General features: G+C 34.5%; 1 protein-coding gene across 1 annotated transcript in view; it reads left to right on the top strand.

Annotated features, from left to right (window-relative positions):
- CFAP47 (cilia and flagella associated protein 47) overlaps positions 1 to 16,577 on the top strand; it is a 311,215-nt gene that overhangs the window by 39,892 nt on the left and 254,746 nt on the right. Inside the window, exons 22-26 of the mRNA XM_065651976.1 lie at positions 272 to 440; positions 3,545 to 3,645; positions 4,863 to 5,028; positions 11,739 to 11,931; positions 13,233 to 13,442. Coding sequence (XP_065508048.1) covers positions 272 to 440; positions 3,545 to 3,645; positions 4,863 to 5,028; positions 11,739 to 11,931; positions 13,233 to 13,442 — 839 coding nt within the window. The remainder of the gene's footprint in view (positions 1 to 271; positions 441 to 3,544; positions 3,646 to 4,862; positions 5,029 to 11,738; positions 11,932 to 13,232; positions 13,443 to 16,577) is intronic.

Below are 16,577 nucleotides of genomic sequence, written 5' to 3'. Positions count from 1 at the left end.
GATTTGCCAGAAGCCTTGTCTGTGGCTCTGCTGGTAACTCTGATACTTTTGGGCATTCATCTTTTTCCTCAGTGGGGCAAAAAAATAACTGGCTGCTGCTTACTTAAAGGGCCAATACTTGGTGCTAATAAACAACCATCTTCTTATTATTGTGATCAGGTCCTAAGCTGATTTCAATAATTCTTCTGAAAAAGTAATACCGCTCGGATGGTTCAAAAAGTACCTGCAGTTTCTTGGGGAAAGTGACCACAATGATGTCTTTGTCCTTTAGGTGGCAGCATATGACTTCACTCTTCCAGTGAACACCCCTCAGCCTGACTTGACATTGACCCAGTCAAGCCCTGGATCTGCAACTTCTGTTGGATCTGCAAAGCACGTTGTTGCTCCTCAGCCACAGGCGGTGACTGTGGCTGTTCCGCTCTGTAGAGTGAAAGCAGTTGGTAGGTAAACGGGGACTTAAGCAGATGGTGGATCCTTATATTTGTAGTGATGTTTTTGCTTGTATTCGAGTTGCAGAGAATGACTACTCAACTGAAATTCCGTTGAGAATTGTATAACTTATAAATTTATTGGAAAATTGCAAAATTTAGATGTTTTGATTCATATTTTTAAATATATATAAAGCTCTACATAATTATGGTGTGCTGGGAAAATATGTGTGGGTTTTTTATATATATATATACAGCTATTTGCCTTATATAAAAAAATAATTTACTAAAACTGTTTTTTTTTCTACTCATTCATTAGTATTCATTCATTAGTATTTCTAGATCTTATCATGCAGACCCCAGCATTTACAGCAGTTAATCTGTAAAGTGTACAAAAGTAGTATGTCAATCATATGCTTTTTTCTAGTCTTACTCTGTCACAGCTAGGAGCTCTAGCTGTATTCAGAACTCCTTTAAAGTGCCTCTGACAGGTCCTGATCTCATATGAGAGAATTGGTGGTAATTTAGTCCATTTGCTTTTGTGTGTAGAACTGCACTCTTCTGACCTGTCAGAGTTTGTTAATGGCCAAAGTTACAGGCCGTTTGCCTGCAGCAAGAAGTTGATATCTTAAATGATTCTTCTCTGCTTTTCTTAGAAATAATTTGTGGTTCTCTTTAGTCTCCTGTCTGATCCTTATAGTCATATAGAACTACACATTGTTAATACTTGAATCCACTAGCTTGCCTCATCTTAGTTTTTAATCTGTAGTCACTGTATATTTGAGATGAGACTAAAGTGCTGAGTGTCTTCCTGGAATGATGTTTGTGTAATGTTTAGACATCTTGGGAACACTGAAGGAGGCTTGGCCAATTAAATGCATAACGTGTGGTAAAAGCAACTCCAATTTAAAAACAACTCCAATTTATTAGGTTTTATCTATATTCAGTTTTTTTTTTTCTTTCTCTCTGTAAGGCCTTAAGGCTTACTTTTGAGATCTAAGCTATGAAAGGAATCTGAGAGACCTTCTTTAGATATTGTGATGGAAGTAAATGAATATTAAATATTTCTTAATATATTTAGTTCAGGAACATGTAGAATAAAGATAAATGTACATATGTATAGGAGATTATTAGAAAGAATGTCTCTAATTAAAAAATCATGAATCAAGGTGACAAATTTCTAGTGCGGAAGTGATTTATGTAACCTGAAGAAAAAAGAAATGTTTATTTCCTTTTCCCTTTGTTTGTGGAATAATGAATGGATACAATCAGTAAGTCTCACTAATAAATGGCAATCTTATATAAATTTTCACAGATTTATACTTCTGCCACATAGAATTTCTCCAAATTACCAGTATATGCCAACAACAAATAATAATCATAGTATTAAAGTGAATATATAACACTTTTAATTCTGAGAAATAGTTGAAAAAAGTGTGGCTTCTATTAAAATTTTAGTAGTGGAATTACATTCTTACTGGGAATTTTGATGGGCTGGGAGGAGGGAGAGAACTCTAAATACATGTCTTGACCACTCAGTATTTCACATAATCATGCAGATGCAGGCAAGCAGCCAAATTATTTTTACCACTAAAAAAGAACTTCATAATTTTATTACATTTTGACAACTTAAAAATTATGTTTGTTATTGATTCACCATTTAAGATGGTCACTTTAAAACCTAAAAGTGGGTAAGATGCATCTTGCAAGGTCAATGTTTTGATCTGAGAAATATGCCTAATTCTTACTATTGTGTGCTTTATGGCACGTTTATTTTCCACTCTCCCCACCCCTCCGCCCATGACAGTTTTTGTGGTTGACTGGGATCCAGACTGCACAGGACAGTGCAGCTGGCACTTAAACCAGTATCTTATATCTGATGTTTGTATTTGGGATTGTTCACTCTGAGAAAAGAATCACAATAATGTTGGAGTAATCAACCCAGTCTTTAACTTCAGTATAGTCAATATGTGTTCAATCTGTCATGGATCTTCTTTTAAATTTTTTTAAACAAAGTTTGTAGACTGGTTCACTACCTGGGAAGCAAAGCAGGTCTCTTACTTCAATACTTGTAAGACTTTTACCTTTGAGACTGCTTATTGGTATGTAAGAAAGCATCGAAAGAGGAAACAACCAAAACAAAACAGAAAGGTCAACTGAAAAAGACACAAGCTCTACCTCAGCCAGACACAAATGCAGATGACATATTATCGATGTAATGACCTCCTGTGGGCTGACTTTTTTTAATAACCAATCTCACAGTCATTTTGTGGGGTAGATATTTTACTTTCCTTTTCCTCCTAGTCTTTCAGCTGTGCTGTCTTTTCCGTGTACAGGAAGTTTCTGAGATGTGAGGACTTGACAAGTGACATACTTGCCTATTGCTGGAAGCATTCCAGCAGATTAGGTTCCTACTTTGAAACAATGTTAGTTTATAGAGTTTATATGCCTGTGCTTTAGAGAAGTATGGGTAGTATTACTGTTCACATAATGTAAGACATGTGATTAGGAAATCCTTCAGCCTTTTTAGAGGGAAAAGGGAACCGATCAACACACTTCCTTGCTGAGTGTGAAACAAACTTGCAGATTTTAATAAAAGGATACTTTGGGCTTGCTAGGTTAATTTTCAGTGTTTATTCAAGAAGCAAAATGAGTCTATGGTAATATATACTTTTGTTTTCCTAAATCCTCACTTTAAACTTCATCCTTTGTGATGGTTTCTTTGTTTCAGCTGTACAAATTTAAGAGAACACTGGTTTTTAGAAAATCTTTCAAGTCTTTTCTGATGATTACTGTCACAAATGTAAATGAATTAGTCTGCAATAGGAAGATCATGTGGCTCTCAGTTTATAGCATCTTTATAGGAAAGAGATGCTACAAGTCTGGTAGATGCAAAATTTAAATAATGTTAATGTGACTAAGGGTCATAATAAGACAAAGTTACATGGCAGTAATTATGTATATAGTATGGGAACAACAGAAAGAAAATACAACTTTGAAACAAGGGAAGAAATGCTTCTGCTAAATATGTGCTGATACACAATTTCATGAAGGGACTTTGAGGAAATATTTGTCAAATTTAGGTGTATAAACATCCTAAATTATTTTTCCAACAGTACTTAAATCACCATTGGAGTTCTCATCAATGGAACTTCAATTTGCACGACATTCGAGTGGCATGAATTCAAATATTGCTGATGAAAGGCTGAATTCTCAGGTACATAATCACAAGTGTTGCTATTCTTTGCTATAGCTTTTAAATAATCAAAAGTGACTGGGAAAGAAAACAGATTTGGAATTCAAAATTCATTCATACTCGAAATATATGTTTTAAAAGTTTTCCCATTGTCATTTTGTTCCACTTTTTGCTTTATGTTTTTCTTTTGATCAGTAGAAATTTTTCCAAAACTCAAATTTGGACTTGTCCTGACTTTCTGATATATGAGAAAGTGTGGGCAACATGAGAAACCGACCATGAGTTGTGAGTTGTGTAAGAAGCTTCCTTCCAAAGATTTTCTGCCTTTGCCTATGCTAGTAAACCAGAGAGTGATAGTGCAGGAATGCAATCGATGTGCCATGATGGTCCATACGTCTGAAGTACTGTCCCAATATGTTGTATGGTACTGATCTGTGCCAGCTGGCACTCTCCCCAAAAATTCCTGGTCATGATTTAAGGCTTAATGGGAAGAGGCACTAAATAGGATATTTGGCCATTCTGTTTTGAAATATAGAGAATTTGACTGTATGAATACAAAACATACCATAACATAATCTATTGTTTCTAATTCCCAAAGGCTTTGTTTGGAAATTATAAAAAAAGTATTTTTGTCAAAGATGAAAACACTTGAAACTTTTTGTCAAGCATCTTCAGAAAATGATAATACGAAGTCAAGGCCTCTTCCTCATTATGAATCTGTTGGGAGTTGAAAGAATAACTCTGAGATGAAGGAATGGATTTGTGTGTATGTTTCTACCTTCATCTTAATGAATTGAAAGAATGGGGCTTGAAAACCAATTCTAAACTTTTTCAACACATCCACCTCAAACTCCAGATGTCGTGAGCCATGTGTTTAGTGCTTGCTGTGCTTCATTTATATCAGGAAAAACCCCTCATTTCTGTCTGGGTAAGCAGTCACACCATGACACTTTGATCTGTTTACCTTGCAAAAATGAGATTTTTCCATTCTGGAAAGAAAATATGGTTCTTTGTGAAAGTGGTGAGTGACTGCAAAGCATCTAGTCTGTACCGATAGGCGTACTAATCTTCTCACCTTACAGGCAGAACAAACTGGGTTCTCCATTGCTTTCTAGTGCTTTCTGGTTTTCCCTCTGATCTGATTGTGAAAAAAAATACTTAGGATAGGGCAATGTGAAAAACATCATGGTCTTTGCTGCTTTCCCTCTTTCATCATGTCCTCCTTTCTCTGCAAATAGTTACAGAAGCTTGACTTGAAGAATATCTCAAGGCAGCAGTTGAAATGGAAATTGAATTGGGATGATGAAGGAAAAAATACAGAAGATGATATTTTTAAATTTAGTCTGCAGACTGGATTCCTTGATCCAGGACAAGAAATCAGTATTGCTGTATTCTTCTGCCCTCGTAAGTAATTTTCTGAATTTTTCTACAGATAATTTGGCCAATATACCATTTTCATTGATTTGTCTAAATGACTTTTTATGATGAATCGTGACTAGCACTTGTTTTGATTAGCTTCCAGTTAACATGACTAAATAATGAACTAAAATGCCAAAAGAAGGGTTTATTGTTGTTCTGAGAAAATAAGACAGCTGCAGACCTAACACAAAGCATAGAATCACTTTATAGCAGTATTTGAAAAGTCTTGTTTGCCCATATGAAGCATCAAAGCCTGGGATACCTGAATCATTTTCAATACTGTTCCTTCACGTGCATTTGGGTTGACTGACTTAGATACTAAAGCTTTCCAAGAGTACTTGGAATATATATGAACTTTTTTCCTAAATAGCCATAAATTAGATAAGAACGGAAATTTCCTGCCTCAATGAGATACAAAATCACTTAGCTATGGTATTTTCTGAGTAGTCTGCTCAGGCAACTGGACCCTAAGTAAAAAACGTAAAATAGATTTTGAACAAAACTTGGGAGCCTGCAGGAAGATGGTTATCAACCATCTACTCTGGAAGAGGAAGGGCAGAACATGAATATTATGATTCCACCTTATTCCCAGTCAAGTGTTTAGAGCAGGGAGTAGTGTAATGCTGTACATGAGTCGATAAAGCCCACCAGTGTATGCAGCTGATGCGTACAGAACTCAGAGTTGTTTTGACAGTTTTAAGTGTCTTGCTTTTGGGGCCTCAGCATTCTCGAGGGGAAGAAAAGTTGTTTTGTTGGTTCTGTCTGATCCTGAGTCAGAAAGTAAGGATCTCTGTCCTAAAGAAAGATGTTCCTGCTATTCTTTATTACGGGATTGAAATCTATAATGTCAATTAAGCATTGGGAACGACTTAATGTATTTATAAATAAAAAACCCATAGGTATGAGAGTTTTGCCATGATTCTGTATGATAAATTGAGAAGACTGTATTAATTCTTGCACTGCAAACATGAATATGCAAGAACAGTATTTAATCATGTGTTGCTTGGAGTTGCTAGCTGTATATTTTTCCATTATGATTCATATCTTGTTGGTAGCTTTTGTTTTCAACTTATAGTTGATGAAAAATCACATCAGCTTGTGATTTTGGTTCATGAAATGGAGAAGTAATGAATATATAATGATTTTTTTCAGAATCGTTTAGAAGGGCTTTTGGTTTAAATATTTTCATTTTTGGTTTGAGTAGAAAATTTTCACTTTTCTGAATATTTTACACTTCTGAGCTGTCCATGAAGTATCCTTTTAGAAATATGTATTTAAATTACTCTATTAATTTATATAGTATTAAAAATTAAACTGCTATAAGAAAGTTAAATGCCATTTACTATTAGAAGGCTCAGCAGAAATATTCAGAGCATGTTTCTTGCTTTGATGCATCACTCTGTCTCTTTTTCCCTTACATTCCTCCAACGTAAATTGCCAAAACTGTTTTTTGGGTCCTACCCATATATTTATGAAACACCCATAACATGTGTCCAATGCAATAAAGATTTTTTACTAGGTAGGTTCTATTTTTTACTTGGTGTCATCCTTGGTTTTGGAACCAAATGATGTGAGCTCATCTTCATCTCAACTATGCAGGTCCTCAATCAGTTTATAGTGCGAACTTACATAGGTTATCAAAATGGAATAAACAGAGATGAAAAATTTTTGTTAAAGAATTTGTTTTGGGAGCAGTATTAAATAAAAAAATCCAAGGATACTAAGTGACTTGAAGAAAAATATTGTCCCTGGGTGTGAGAAAATGCTAGAATGTAAAAACTAGAAGGGGTTAAGCAGTGGGCGCAGGATGGCAAGAAAATTGGACAAAACACAAACAGATATACTAGGAGAAAAATCTGGAAGTTACCTCTTCAGAAGTTTGGTTTTAGCAAAGTTTTAGAAATGTGGGCTTGGAATCTCAGTTTGTTTATAAAAGATGTAAGAATCTACTCAAAGCATGTCTGGAGAGTGTGTCTACACAGAAGAAGGGCTTGGGTAAACTTCTGAATTTTGAGAAACTGTTGAGATGAATCTCAGAAGAAGAAGAGGTTAAAGAAGTCAAGGAACAGAAACATATCGTAACCCCAGGTCTTTGGAGTAAGAATGTAGAGGAAAGAGAAATGGAAATATACAAGGTTACAAAGTGAAAAATAAACACTTGTAACTTTCTGTAGTTCCTTGAGATGCAATTAAAAATACATGTTGTTTCCTGTAACTCTATTTCTTTAAAACATCTTTTTCTCTTTTCATAAATTTCTACTTTGCTTTCAGTAGGGTATTGTATTTTTTCTGCAGTATTTCAGATAATAAAGCCTACATATCTTTAGACTTGGAAGAGTAAAAAAAAAAAAAAAAAAAATCTGTATTTCCACATATCTAGTGATTTTTTAGGGTCTGGATGACCACAGGGTCTCATTTTCTCTAAGTACCACTCTAACATTTAAGACAGAGGAAATTTTAGAAAAAATTTCCCATAAAATTTGGTGCAGCAGCTGGAGAAGGATCATGTGGTAATGAATAGGTGAAATGATCATGTGATGGTTGTTCTGTTTAGGTGTTTACATCATGAGAACATATTAAAATTGCTTGTTTATTGCAAAGACTGTGAAGCAGAGAAAAGTATACAAATAAAAGCCATTATTCAGAATTACTGAAAAAATCATATGTGTAAATGGAGATGTGTATATACATAAATATGATGGATAAACAATTGTCATTTGAAGTTAATTGTATTTTTGCTGTGTTCCTATATCTTTTATTAGCAGAAATAACTGTGAAAATCAATTGCCGTTAATTCAATATTTTAAGTATTTTCCCATGATTTATAGCTTACTTGGGCTATACCTTCACGGATGTTAATTATTGTAAGAGAACATTAGATACATCAAAACCCACACAGGAGATCTTGTTAGTCAATATAGTGTGCTAATCGCCTTCACAGGTTTGTACCGTAAAGTTGTAGTGTGTGTGGGGCAAACAAACCTTAAAGTAAACTTTGAGTGTGCATTACAGTTATTTTTTTTTAAATACACCGCAAGATTTATAATGATGAGAGTGCAAAATGCTATCATAAGCTACAGTGTTCAATTAAATGCTAACATTTGTATAATGCGAGATATGATACTACCTCTGAAGAAAAGTATACTCAGTTTAATAGAGATTCTCAAGAACTGAAGGTATATTAATATATGTTCTTCTGCTGTACTACAGTATGTGTTAACAGTATACGAAAAATACCACTATATCTTATTGTGGTGTGAAAAAACTTATCTGCAGCATAGTGAGGTACAATAAATCTGTGCTCTGGGACTCTGTGAGGAAAAATGTTCACAAACGCACCATTGAGTTATTAAAAGGAGCTCAGTGCCCCTGGAAGATGTGATGACTGTGTAATGAGCACAGATGACAATCATGACCTCCATGTTCTAGTTTTTTTTTTTTTCTGCAACAGTACATTATTAAATAACTGTGCCCTTTAACAGTTTCTGTGGAGAAATGATTAGTTTGGTTTTGATTTTTTTTTTTCCTTCATTTTTTGTAGGGTATTACCTTTAAGTTTTAACTACCTGTGACTTTTCTGCTTTGAAGTCTGTTTCAGTGTATGCAAATTCTTCATTGGCTCCTGTTTATGCTGAAGGTGTATATATGCAATGAGGAATGAATTGTTGGGAAGTCAAAGGCAACTAAACTAAGAAGTGTAGTGGTTGAATAACAATCAATATGAACTTAAGAGGATGAGAAGAGCAGATGGTGATTTTACACTTTTCCCACCCACTCTCAAAAGATCAAAAAACGTGTTATTATACACTTCAGATTTCTGGGGGGGGGGAAAAAAAATACCAAAAATTAGATTTGTGCTGCTAGAGAGGAGCAAGGAATATGAACATTCTTAAAGAGGTGTCTGTTTAAACTGGCTTTTGCTGCTAGTTTAAATTGCAACTGAAGCAGGTAGAGTGGAAGGTGTGGGGACTTTAAATATTTCTCCTCCAGATGCACGTGAGCAGTATTGTGAGGAGAACTTGCATTGGTTTATAACTGACTTTCAGCAGAAATATAATCTGCTCATGTTTCTATTAACAAGGATTCTGCATAAAGTATAGTCCCAGGATAGCATGCTAAGGAGTTTAGCACTCTGAACTGGATGGGCTTTCTAGTGCAAATTAGACTGAAAATGAAGCAGCTAATGAATATATACACATATGTAATTTTAAAAGTTCTGTTCCTTTATTCAGAATTATTTCTAAGGTAAAGCAATGAATGCTTATTTTCCCTAAAAATATATCTAGAAAAGACAGAAGGGAAATTTCCCATACAAGTCTACAGATTTTGTTAGCCCTTGACAAATTTAGATTGGCAGATTTGTAAATACCATCAAATCTCCTTGAGGAAAATTTTCACATCTGCTGGACTCCTTGTTGTTTGCCCTATAGAAATTAATGGTGGTATATCAGAATGGTAACAGCAGCACAAGCTTTGACAGTAGTCATGAAAGGTGTGATTAATAGAATAAAGTCATGACTTCAGCTGTTAATTCAGGACATAATTCTCATTAATTTCAAAGTAATTTATTTAACATGAAATATCATGAAAACATTGGTCCTAAGCATTAAAAACTGATGAACAAAACTTAATGGAATCATTCAGTATGTCGACATCTTGGTGTTTCTGACATAAGCAATAAATTATTGGCCTACATATTATGCAGAATTTTGATGTTCGTAAATGTGTGGAGCCACACAGAATGACCAGTGGTGCAGAATACGCACTGTCCTGCCTTCTGAGTGAGTCAGGGATTCTATGGCAAATGGATGGGATCATGTAGTTAATGGATTTGTTATAATTGTTATGTACAGTATAGATGAAAAGTCTGTATGAGGAAAACTTGATGATCTTCTTACCTAACTTTCAAAGGTTTAACTTTAGAACTATGTTTAATACAAACATTTTAAAATGTGAGTTAGTGAAAATGTGTATTGTTTGGTACTGACATATGCTCTTGTAGTTTTCTTCCTTCACAGTGTTCCATCCCTATGGCATTTATTGGTTATGGCCTTTCACTTTCCTTTACCATGTCTTACATGTGTCTAATATGAAGATAGGATGCCCGAAATATGGTTTGGTTGGAGCACAGCTGTAGGACAGTAGACTGTCTAGTGCACATATGGGACTAACTTGTATAGAACGTCTGTTGTTACAAGCATGTCAAAAATACTCTGTCTCTTCATACATCTCCATTACCTTTTCTGATGCTCTCTCACCTTTCCTTCATAAAAGGGCTAAGTGTCAGGAAAAGGTGTGTTCTTGCTGTATCGAAACCTAGAAGCACAAGCTTCACAACATTCTCAGCAGTATTGTCTCTTAAAGTTGATTTCCATCTAACAGACAATTAGTCAGAGGTTGCAAATACTGCAGCAAGTTTCCCTTTCATTCACTTTGCCAGTTTCATGTTTTCCGGTCTGAAAAGAAGGGTTCTGCAGGCCATGTTCTGGTGAGCTACCAGTCTTCCGTGAAACTGCTGTTATTGTCTGCGTGAAGAAATTTGCTCTTATGAGGAGAGAATGAGACAGAATATTTTGAAGACACTAGGTTTTTTCCTTTGTGTATGTAAACAATGGCAGCTCTTTCTCGGGCTGTGAAAATAATTGTCTGAGCAGATCTCAGAAGAGCTTGTTGTGTATTTTTTTTTTTCAGTGACGCATATGTGCTCATACAGTCATATAAAATACAAAATTATTTGTTTTGCTATCTCTTTCCTCCTTTAATATTAGCCGAGGATGTTTCTATACTTACTAATCTGATGACAGAGGGGAACCAAAGGGAAAGGTGTTTTTCTCAAAAATTAAAATATAGTTTTTGTGTTGTCTTACAACACGTCATGCAGATTTGTTTCTAAATACGAGAAGTGTTCCTTAGTTGGCCCTCAAAATTCTTTATTTTGCTAGCTCTTCAGCAGGTGGAACTGACTGAAAATTGGAGAAGTGGCACTGCATGGTTTGGAACACCATTTTGATAGTGTAACTGTTGCAGAAGGAAGCACCTTTCTCCTTGTATCAGTGAAGGAACATGTACTTTTCCATCCTGGAGCAAACTGGCTGTTACCAAGATGGTGGGAGAAGGGGCAGAACTCAAGGGAATGGGAGGTGCTCTCAGTGGAGGATAGAACCCATCCTGCTGGCTTGTGTGAGGCTGACTTGGCAACAGTACAGCTTTTGGAGTCACCTGTTAGAATGTAGTGATTGCCATCTTAAAAGGCACCAAATTTTCTCATCTTGGTAGTCAGATGGTTCTGATGTTTTTTTCAACATCAGCATTCTCTGTCTTAGTGTAATTTATGATGTGATTGCAATTCTTAAAATTCTGAGAAGCATTACATTGTTGTCATATATAAAGGAATATTAACACAGTAAATGAAGAATGCAAGCTTTGAAAAATATCTGCCAAATTAAAAAGAAATATGGATTTCTGGTTTGCTACAGGCAAGTGTCTTAAGCTTTCTTAATAGTTCTTCTGATACAACATTTACTTATGTTAAGCTACATTTTGAGTGAGAAGGCAACATTGATTTTTTTTTTTTTTTTTTTAAAAAACAAACCAAAACTAAACCAAAACCTTCTTACTATAGCTCTTTTGGTTGTACGTATTTATGTTAATACAGATTTTTTGTACCCCCTCTTCTCCCCCCATGTTTTTAACAGCTTGTCCTGGGACGTACTCATCTGAAATATCAGTGTGTCTAAATGATAATCCATCACATTACAAAATAACTTTGTCTGGCACTGTGAAGTCACCAAAAATAAATTTTCATCCCCCTTTTCTAATGCTGATGCCAGTTCCTCTGGATGTGAAAACTGAAACAACCATCACTATCATTCCGCAAGATTATTTAAGGTAAAAATCTTAAAGGAAATTTATTACAGAAATCCTGAATAATTTTTGGTTTTGTTCTCCTCTGAAAAAGTGAATTAATTTTTGTTCGTGAAGGTTACTATTAATTTTCTGCTCAGCAGAGGAGTTTGTGTAATTAAGAGAAAGTTCCTGTAATTAATATTGCTGTACATTCAATAAGCCCGTGTTCTGTCCTCAAAACATTCCTGCTTCATGAATTGACCATCTTCTGATTTATTCACTCTGTTAGATGCTTTTAATTAATTAAGAAGAGGGTCCTACCAGGATTTTTTAACTTTAACCAGATACGAAGATCACCATCTTATTTCTTTTTTTTCACATTGTGATCAGAAAAAAAAAGTTTTCATTTTATTTTCTCTGCACCACAGGTTACAAATCACTGGGTTCTTTCATCCTAAGCAGTTTAAGTACGAAAGAGGACAGCACAAATGTTTTACTCTTATCCTAATTAATTGATCCAGTTATTTAAATTCAATAACCCATCACCACACCTATTCCAATTTGTTCAAAACCTTAATCTTTTAATCTTTCCAAGTGCTCCTGTGCATTTGTATCAAAATATGCTTTTCTGTTTCCTAAGATACAACTTTCCTCTTTGTATTTAGTAAAGAGCAGTAATATTAGTTTGCTATCCTTATGTAGGTATCATTTCAATACCAGAAGATATGGAGCAAAACTCTTTAAGTTGCCATAAATTAATGAAATTAACTTTACTGTCAAATTATTATTGTTTTACCTCGTTTGAGTTGTAGTCATATGTCAAGTGATTTGTCTATTGTCAGTAACTCAGTGGTTTGAACTGAAATGATTCCATGAGGACCTGGACTGACTGCCGTTCTTATTTCACAACTGCAACCTAAAATTACATAACTGGGGAAAGCATTGTAATTATCTTCACGAATTTCCTCTTAATATTTCTATTTTAAAACTTGCTTTACCTTGTTGTGCAATACTACAGCTTTATCATTATTAACTAAAGCTTTGAGTTAGGAAACCTACAGTAAGGAAGTTATATTTATGCCCTTTGTAGCACTGTTAGTAGAAATTGCTTTTCATTTGGATGTTGAACTGCTGTGGGTCAATATAAAACGTTCAGATACATATGTAGAAAACAAACTAGCATCTAAATGCTAAAGGAATTTCTATTCACTTGATTTATACTTCAAAACTGAAGTTATTCTTCTGTATTTAACTATGAAAAGCAGTTTTGTAAGTGTATCTGTGAATCAACTTCACTGTCATCCTGTGAGCACAAACTCCATTACTATTTATTTTTAACACAGGCAATCACGAATTCAAGTTGAACTTCCAGAACTCGAACTTGAAGATGGTGACAGGATTTGCCCTTTTTCAATTCAGTTCCCAGAAGGACAAGATATTGTTCCTTCATCAGATGGCACAAATAAGGAACTAATTTGTCATATCAGCTTTAGATCATCCAAGCCAGTGTCATTTTCAGGGAATGTGTTCTTCACTGATAAAGAAGAAAACAGGTAATGTGTGCAATTCAAATTCATTTGGGGGTAGGGTCCAAACAGACAAAGTTAGAAATCAGACACAGAGCTCCTAACGGTTGGGTAAAGGCACTCAAGAATAATTCTGAAAAAAATGAAAATGAAACATAGAAATGTATTTCTTTTTGCAACTGAATTGCAATTTGAAAACACAAAATTCAGCTTTGGACTCTAAGGTAAGATTCATCTAAGTGGCCATCTTAAGGTCTTGTATCTCATTTGTGTTTAGTGGTAACTCTTAAGTCTACTTCAGTCTCCTCAGATTGCTCTGGAGACACATGGTCTTGATTCAGCAAATCCCATTGTTTTCTATTACAAAATATTTTGCTTTTTCAAAAATACCTGATTAAAATTTTACAGTCCATGCTGGATTTCAAAGTGGTCTGATTTTGAGTTGATCCAAACTCTGTGAAATTTTATTCCATTGACCCTGTCTCCTACAATTAATTTTTTTTTTTAATGAAATATTTGTGATGGGTTTAGAGTCTCTTTTCTGGCTTTATTCTAATGGCACCTGGAAGAGCTGGTGGTTCTTATCACCTATTTGCAAATCTTTACAAAGTTGCAGTGGTATGGCCTTGCAAAGGATTAGTCCATTTTCAATCCTCTCTCAAGCTTCAGGTGTTCTTCTGGTACCCAAGAGTTTAAGAAGACACATCTTATGAGTAGAGGTAGGGAGACTTCTCGAGGGGGAATTACACCGAAAGTCTCACATACATCTTATTTTTATTTTAAAGTAGTAGGCTTTTTTTTTTTATAAGTAACTTTAATAGTGAAAAGCAATGCAGGTCTCCCTGCCCCTACTAAACAGAGATCAAATCTGTTATTAAATGTTTTCAGCATTTTTCCGTCTCTCCCCTTGGTGGGATGAATGGGTGTTTGCATGAGGAGGAAAGATAGGTACTGTTGTAATTAAAAGTCATTCCTGCAGTTAATATTTTCAGTAAAGCAACTATTTTGAGGGTTAAATATCTCCACCCTACAGCTTAGAATGGGCTTTTTCCTAAGCACAAAACTAAATTTTATATTAATTTGATGCAAGGGTTATGGACCTTTCAGTTATTGCTGCTCACATTGGATTAATATTTTATATTTTTCTGTATAGATTGTCAGCCAAGAATCTATTTCTTACTCATTTTATTTAATTCTAAGCTTTAATCATTGTGTGTGATGTGATTCATAAATGTGTGCTAAAGCTTGCGGTAATTATGAGAAAAGGATAATTTAAGCTTACGATGTGGCCTGAAATATAGCTGCTGAGCAGGCACAATATTTAGTTTTAATAACTATTTTTATATGATGCCGTAGCAGCTTCTCAAGCCTTGTTACAGAGAAATAACCCTTTCTGCTATACAGAATATAAACTTTTTTCTATATTTACCGTTAAAATGAAATAAAGGATACCATTATCGGTTTAAGGGCAAACTCAATGTGTTCTTGAAAAGTCATCACTTTAAAAGGCATCCCTGCTCACAAAGGTGAAAAAAATAATGCCCAGGAATGTCAAATTATTTCAAAATTGCTGCTGTATTTTAAAACGTAGTACATAAGTATTTGTTAAAGGACAGAACTGAAAACATTGTTTTGCCAATGCATGTGTGATTTCCTGTCAGGCAAGGGCGGATGTGTGTGGGGGCTGTAGGAGCACATGATGCAAAACCTGAACACAACTGAATGAAATAGCACTCCATCCAAAACAAACGGATTCTGTGTGAGCTATTAGTGTAGTAATATTATTCATACTGGCTCTTGTGAAGAAATTATTTTATCATAACCAGAAAAAATTATTTCCTTCAATTGGAAAAGCCCTAAGTGCGTGCCTGATTCTCTAACCCTAAGCATATTGTTGTTATTCTGATTAAGTCTATGATAATTTATACAGACCTGGGTTTTGTTACTAGTGTTAATATTACTATGTGCTTTGATATTCCATTCCTTGGTAGTCTGCAGCTGCAATTTCTTGTGCTCTGCATATCTACCCTCATTCTTCCCAGTGCCTCCCTATGGGAGACCTATGCAATGCGTTCAAACTACAAACATTGACTAATTATCTAAGCATTTGAGCAGTTTGTTTCAAATGGTGTAACTAATGAATTTATGCTGCTTTGTTAGTTTGAGACTTTTAGAAAGACAAGATTTTTGGGCCTTCTATATCTTTGATAATATAATAATGAAACCTATAACCTTTTATAACACCTATGAAAGATAACTGGTCTTGAGTGGGTTCCTGATTTGTTTAATAGACTGTGAAAACTCACAATATCAATTGCTGATGATTTATTACTGTGTCAGGTAGTCTCTCTTTATATTTCCGTTTTCAAAGTAATAATATATATTTTTAAAGTATTTGAACTAAAATTTTGAACTCCAACTCATAATCTGTGTTCTGGGATAGAATTAAAATGAGCAAGTTAAAAGGTTATTTTCATATGTTGGTACAATATCATGTCCTGTATTTAACTGTTTAGAAGAGGAGTCTTAAATTCTAAGCAAAATTAATTCCAGGCATATTTCAAAGCAAGAGTATGATGAAACAAATACTCTGTTTTGATCATTTTTTACTTAGGCTCTGCAGTGTTTTGCTTTTCTAAATTCAGGCCTAAAACTTCAGTAAGATTGATTTGTGTAGTACGTATTAAATCTATCTTTTTTTTTTTTTTCTTTAAATCAGACTGAACATTGGGTAGAGGATAGATATTGTTGAATTTGGCTGCTTTACAAAAAGCATTTGAAAGATGATAGGCAATCATGTTTTATAGCAAAACTAAGCTATATGTAGCTGTAAAAGAAAACTGAAGAGATATATGGTTGTCATTTATGCAAGTAATTTACTGTGTTCACAGATTCCATTAAATGGATCATAAGAAAGTACATTAATATTTATTTAATGACTGCCTTAAATGAGAATTTGCAGTTATTTTCTAATGTTATTTTTAGTCTCTATTCTCCCTTTTTGCTCCTTTGACTCCAGAGCAGAATAAATGACATTTCCTTGCATAGGGCTGATACGAATACAGAAGTAAAAGATAATATAAAATCCAAGAATGTGTTGAGCAAGTATTTAATAAAAGAGAAGAAATATTTAGCTATGACACTTATTTCCTTCAACTTGAA

Source organism: Caloenas nicobarica, chromosome 1 (assembly GCF_036013445.1).
Source record: "Caloenas nicobarica isolate bCalNic1 chromosome 1, bCalNic1.hap1, whole genome shotgun sequence".
NCBI lineage: Eukaryota > Metazoa > Chordata > Aves > Columbiformes > Columbidae > Caloenas > Caloenas nicobarica.
Note: the sequence above shows the minus strand (reverse complement) of the source record. Positions and strands in the feature narration are given on the sequence as shown.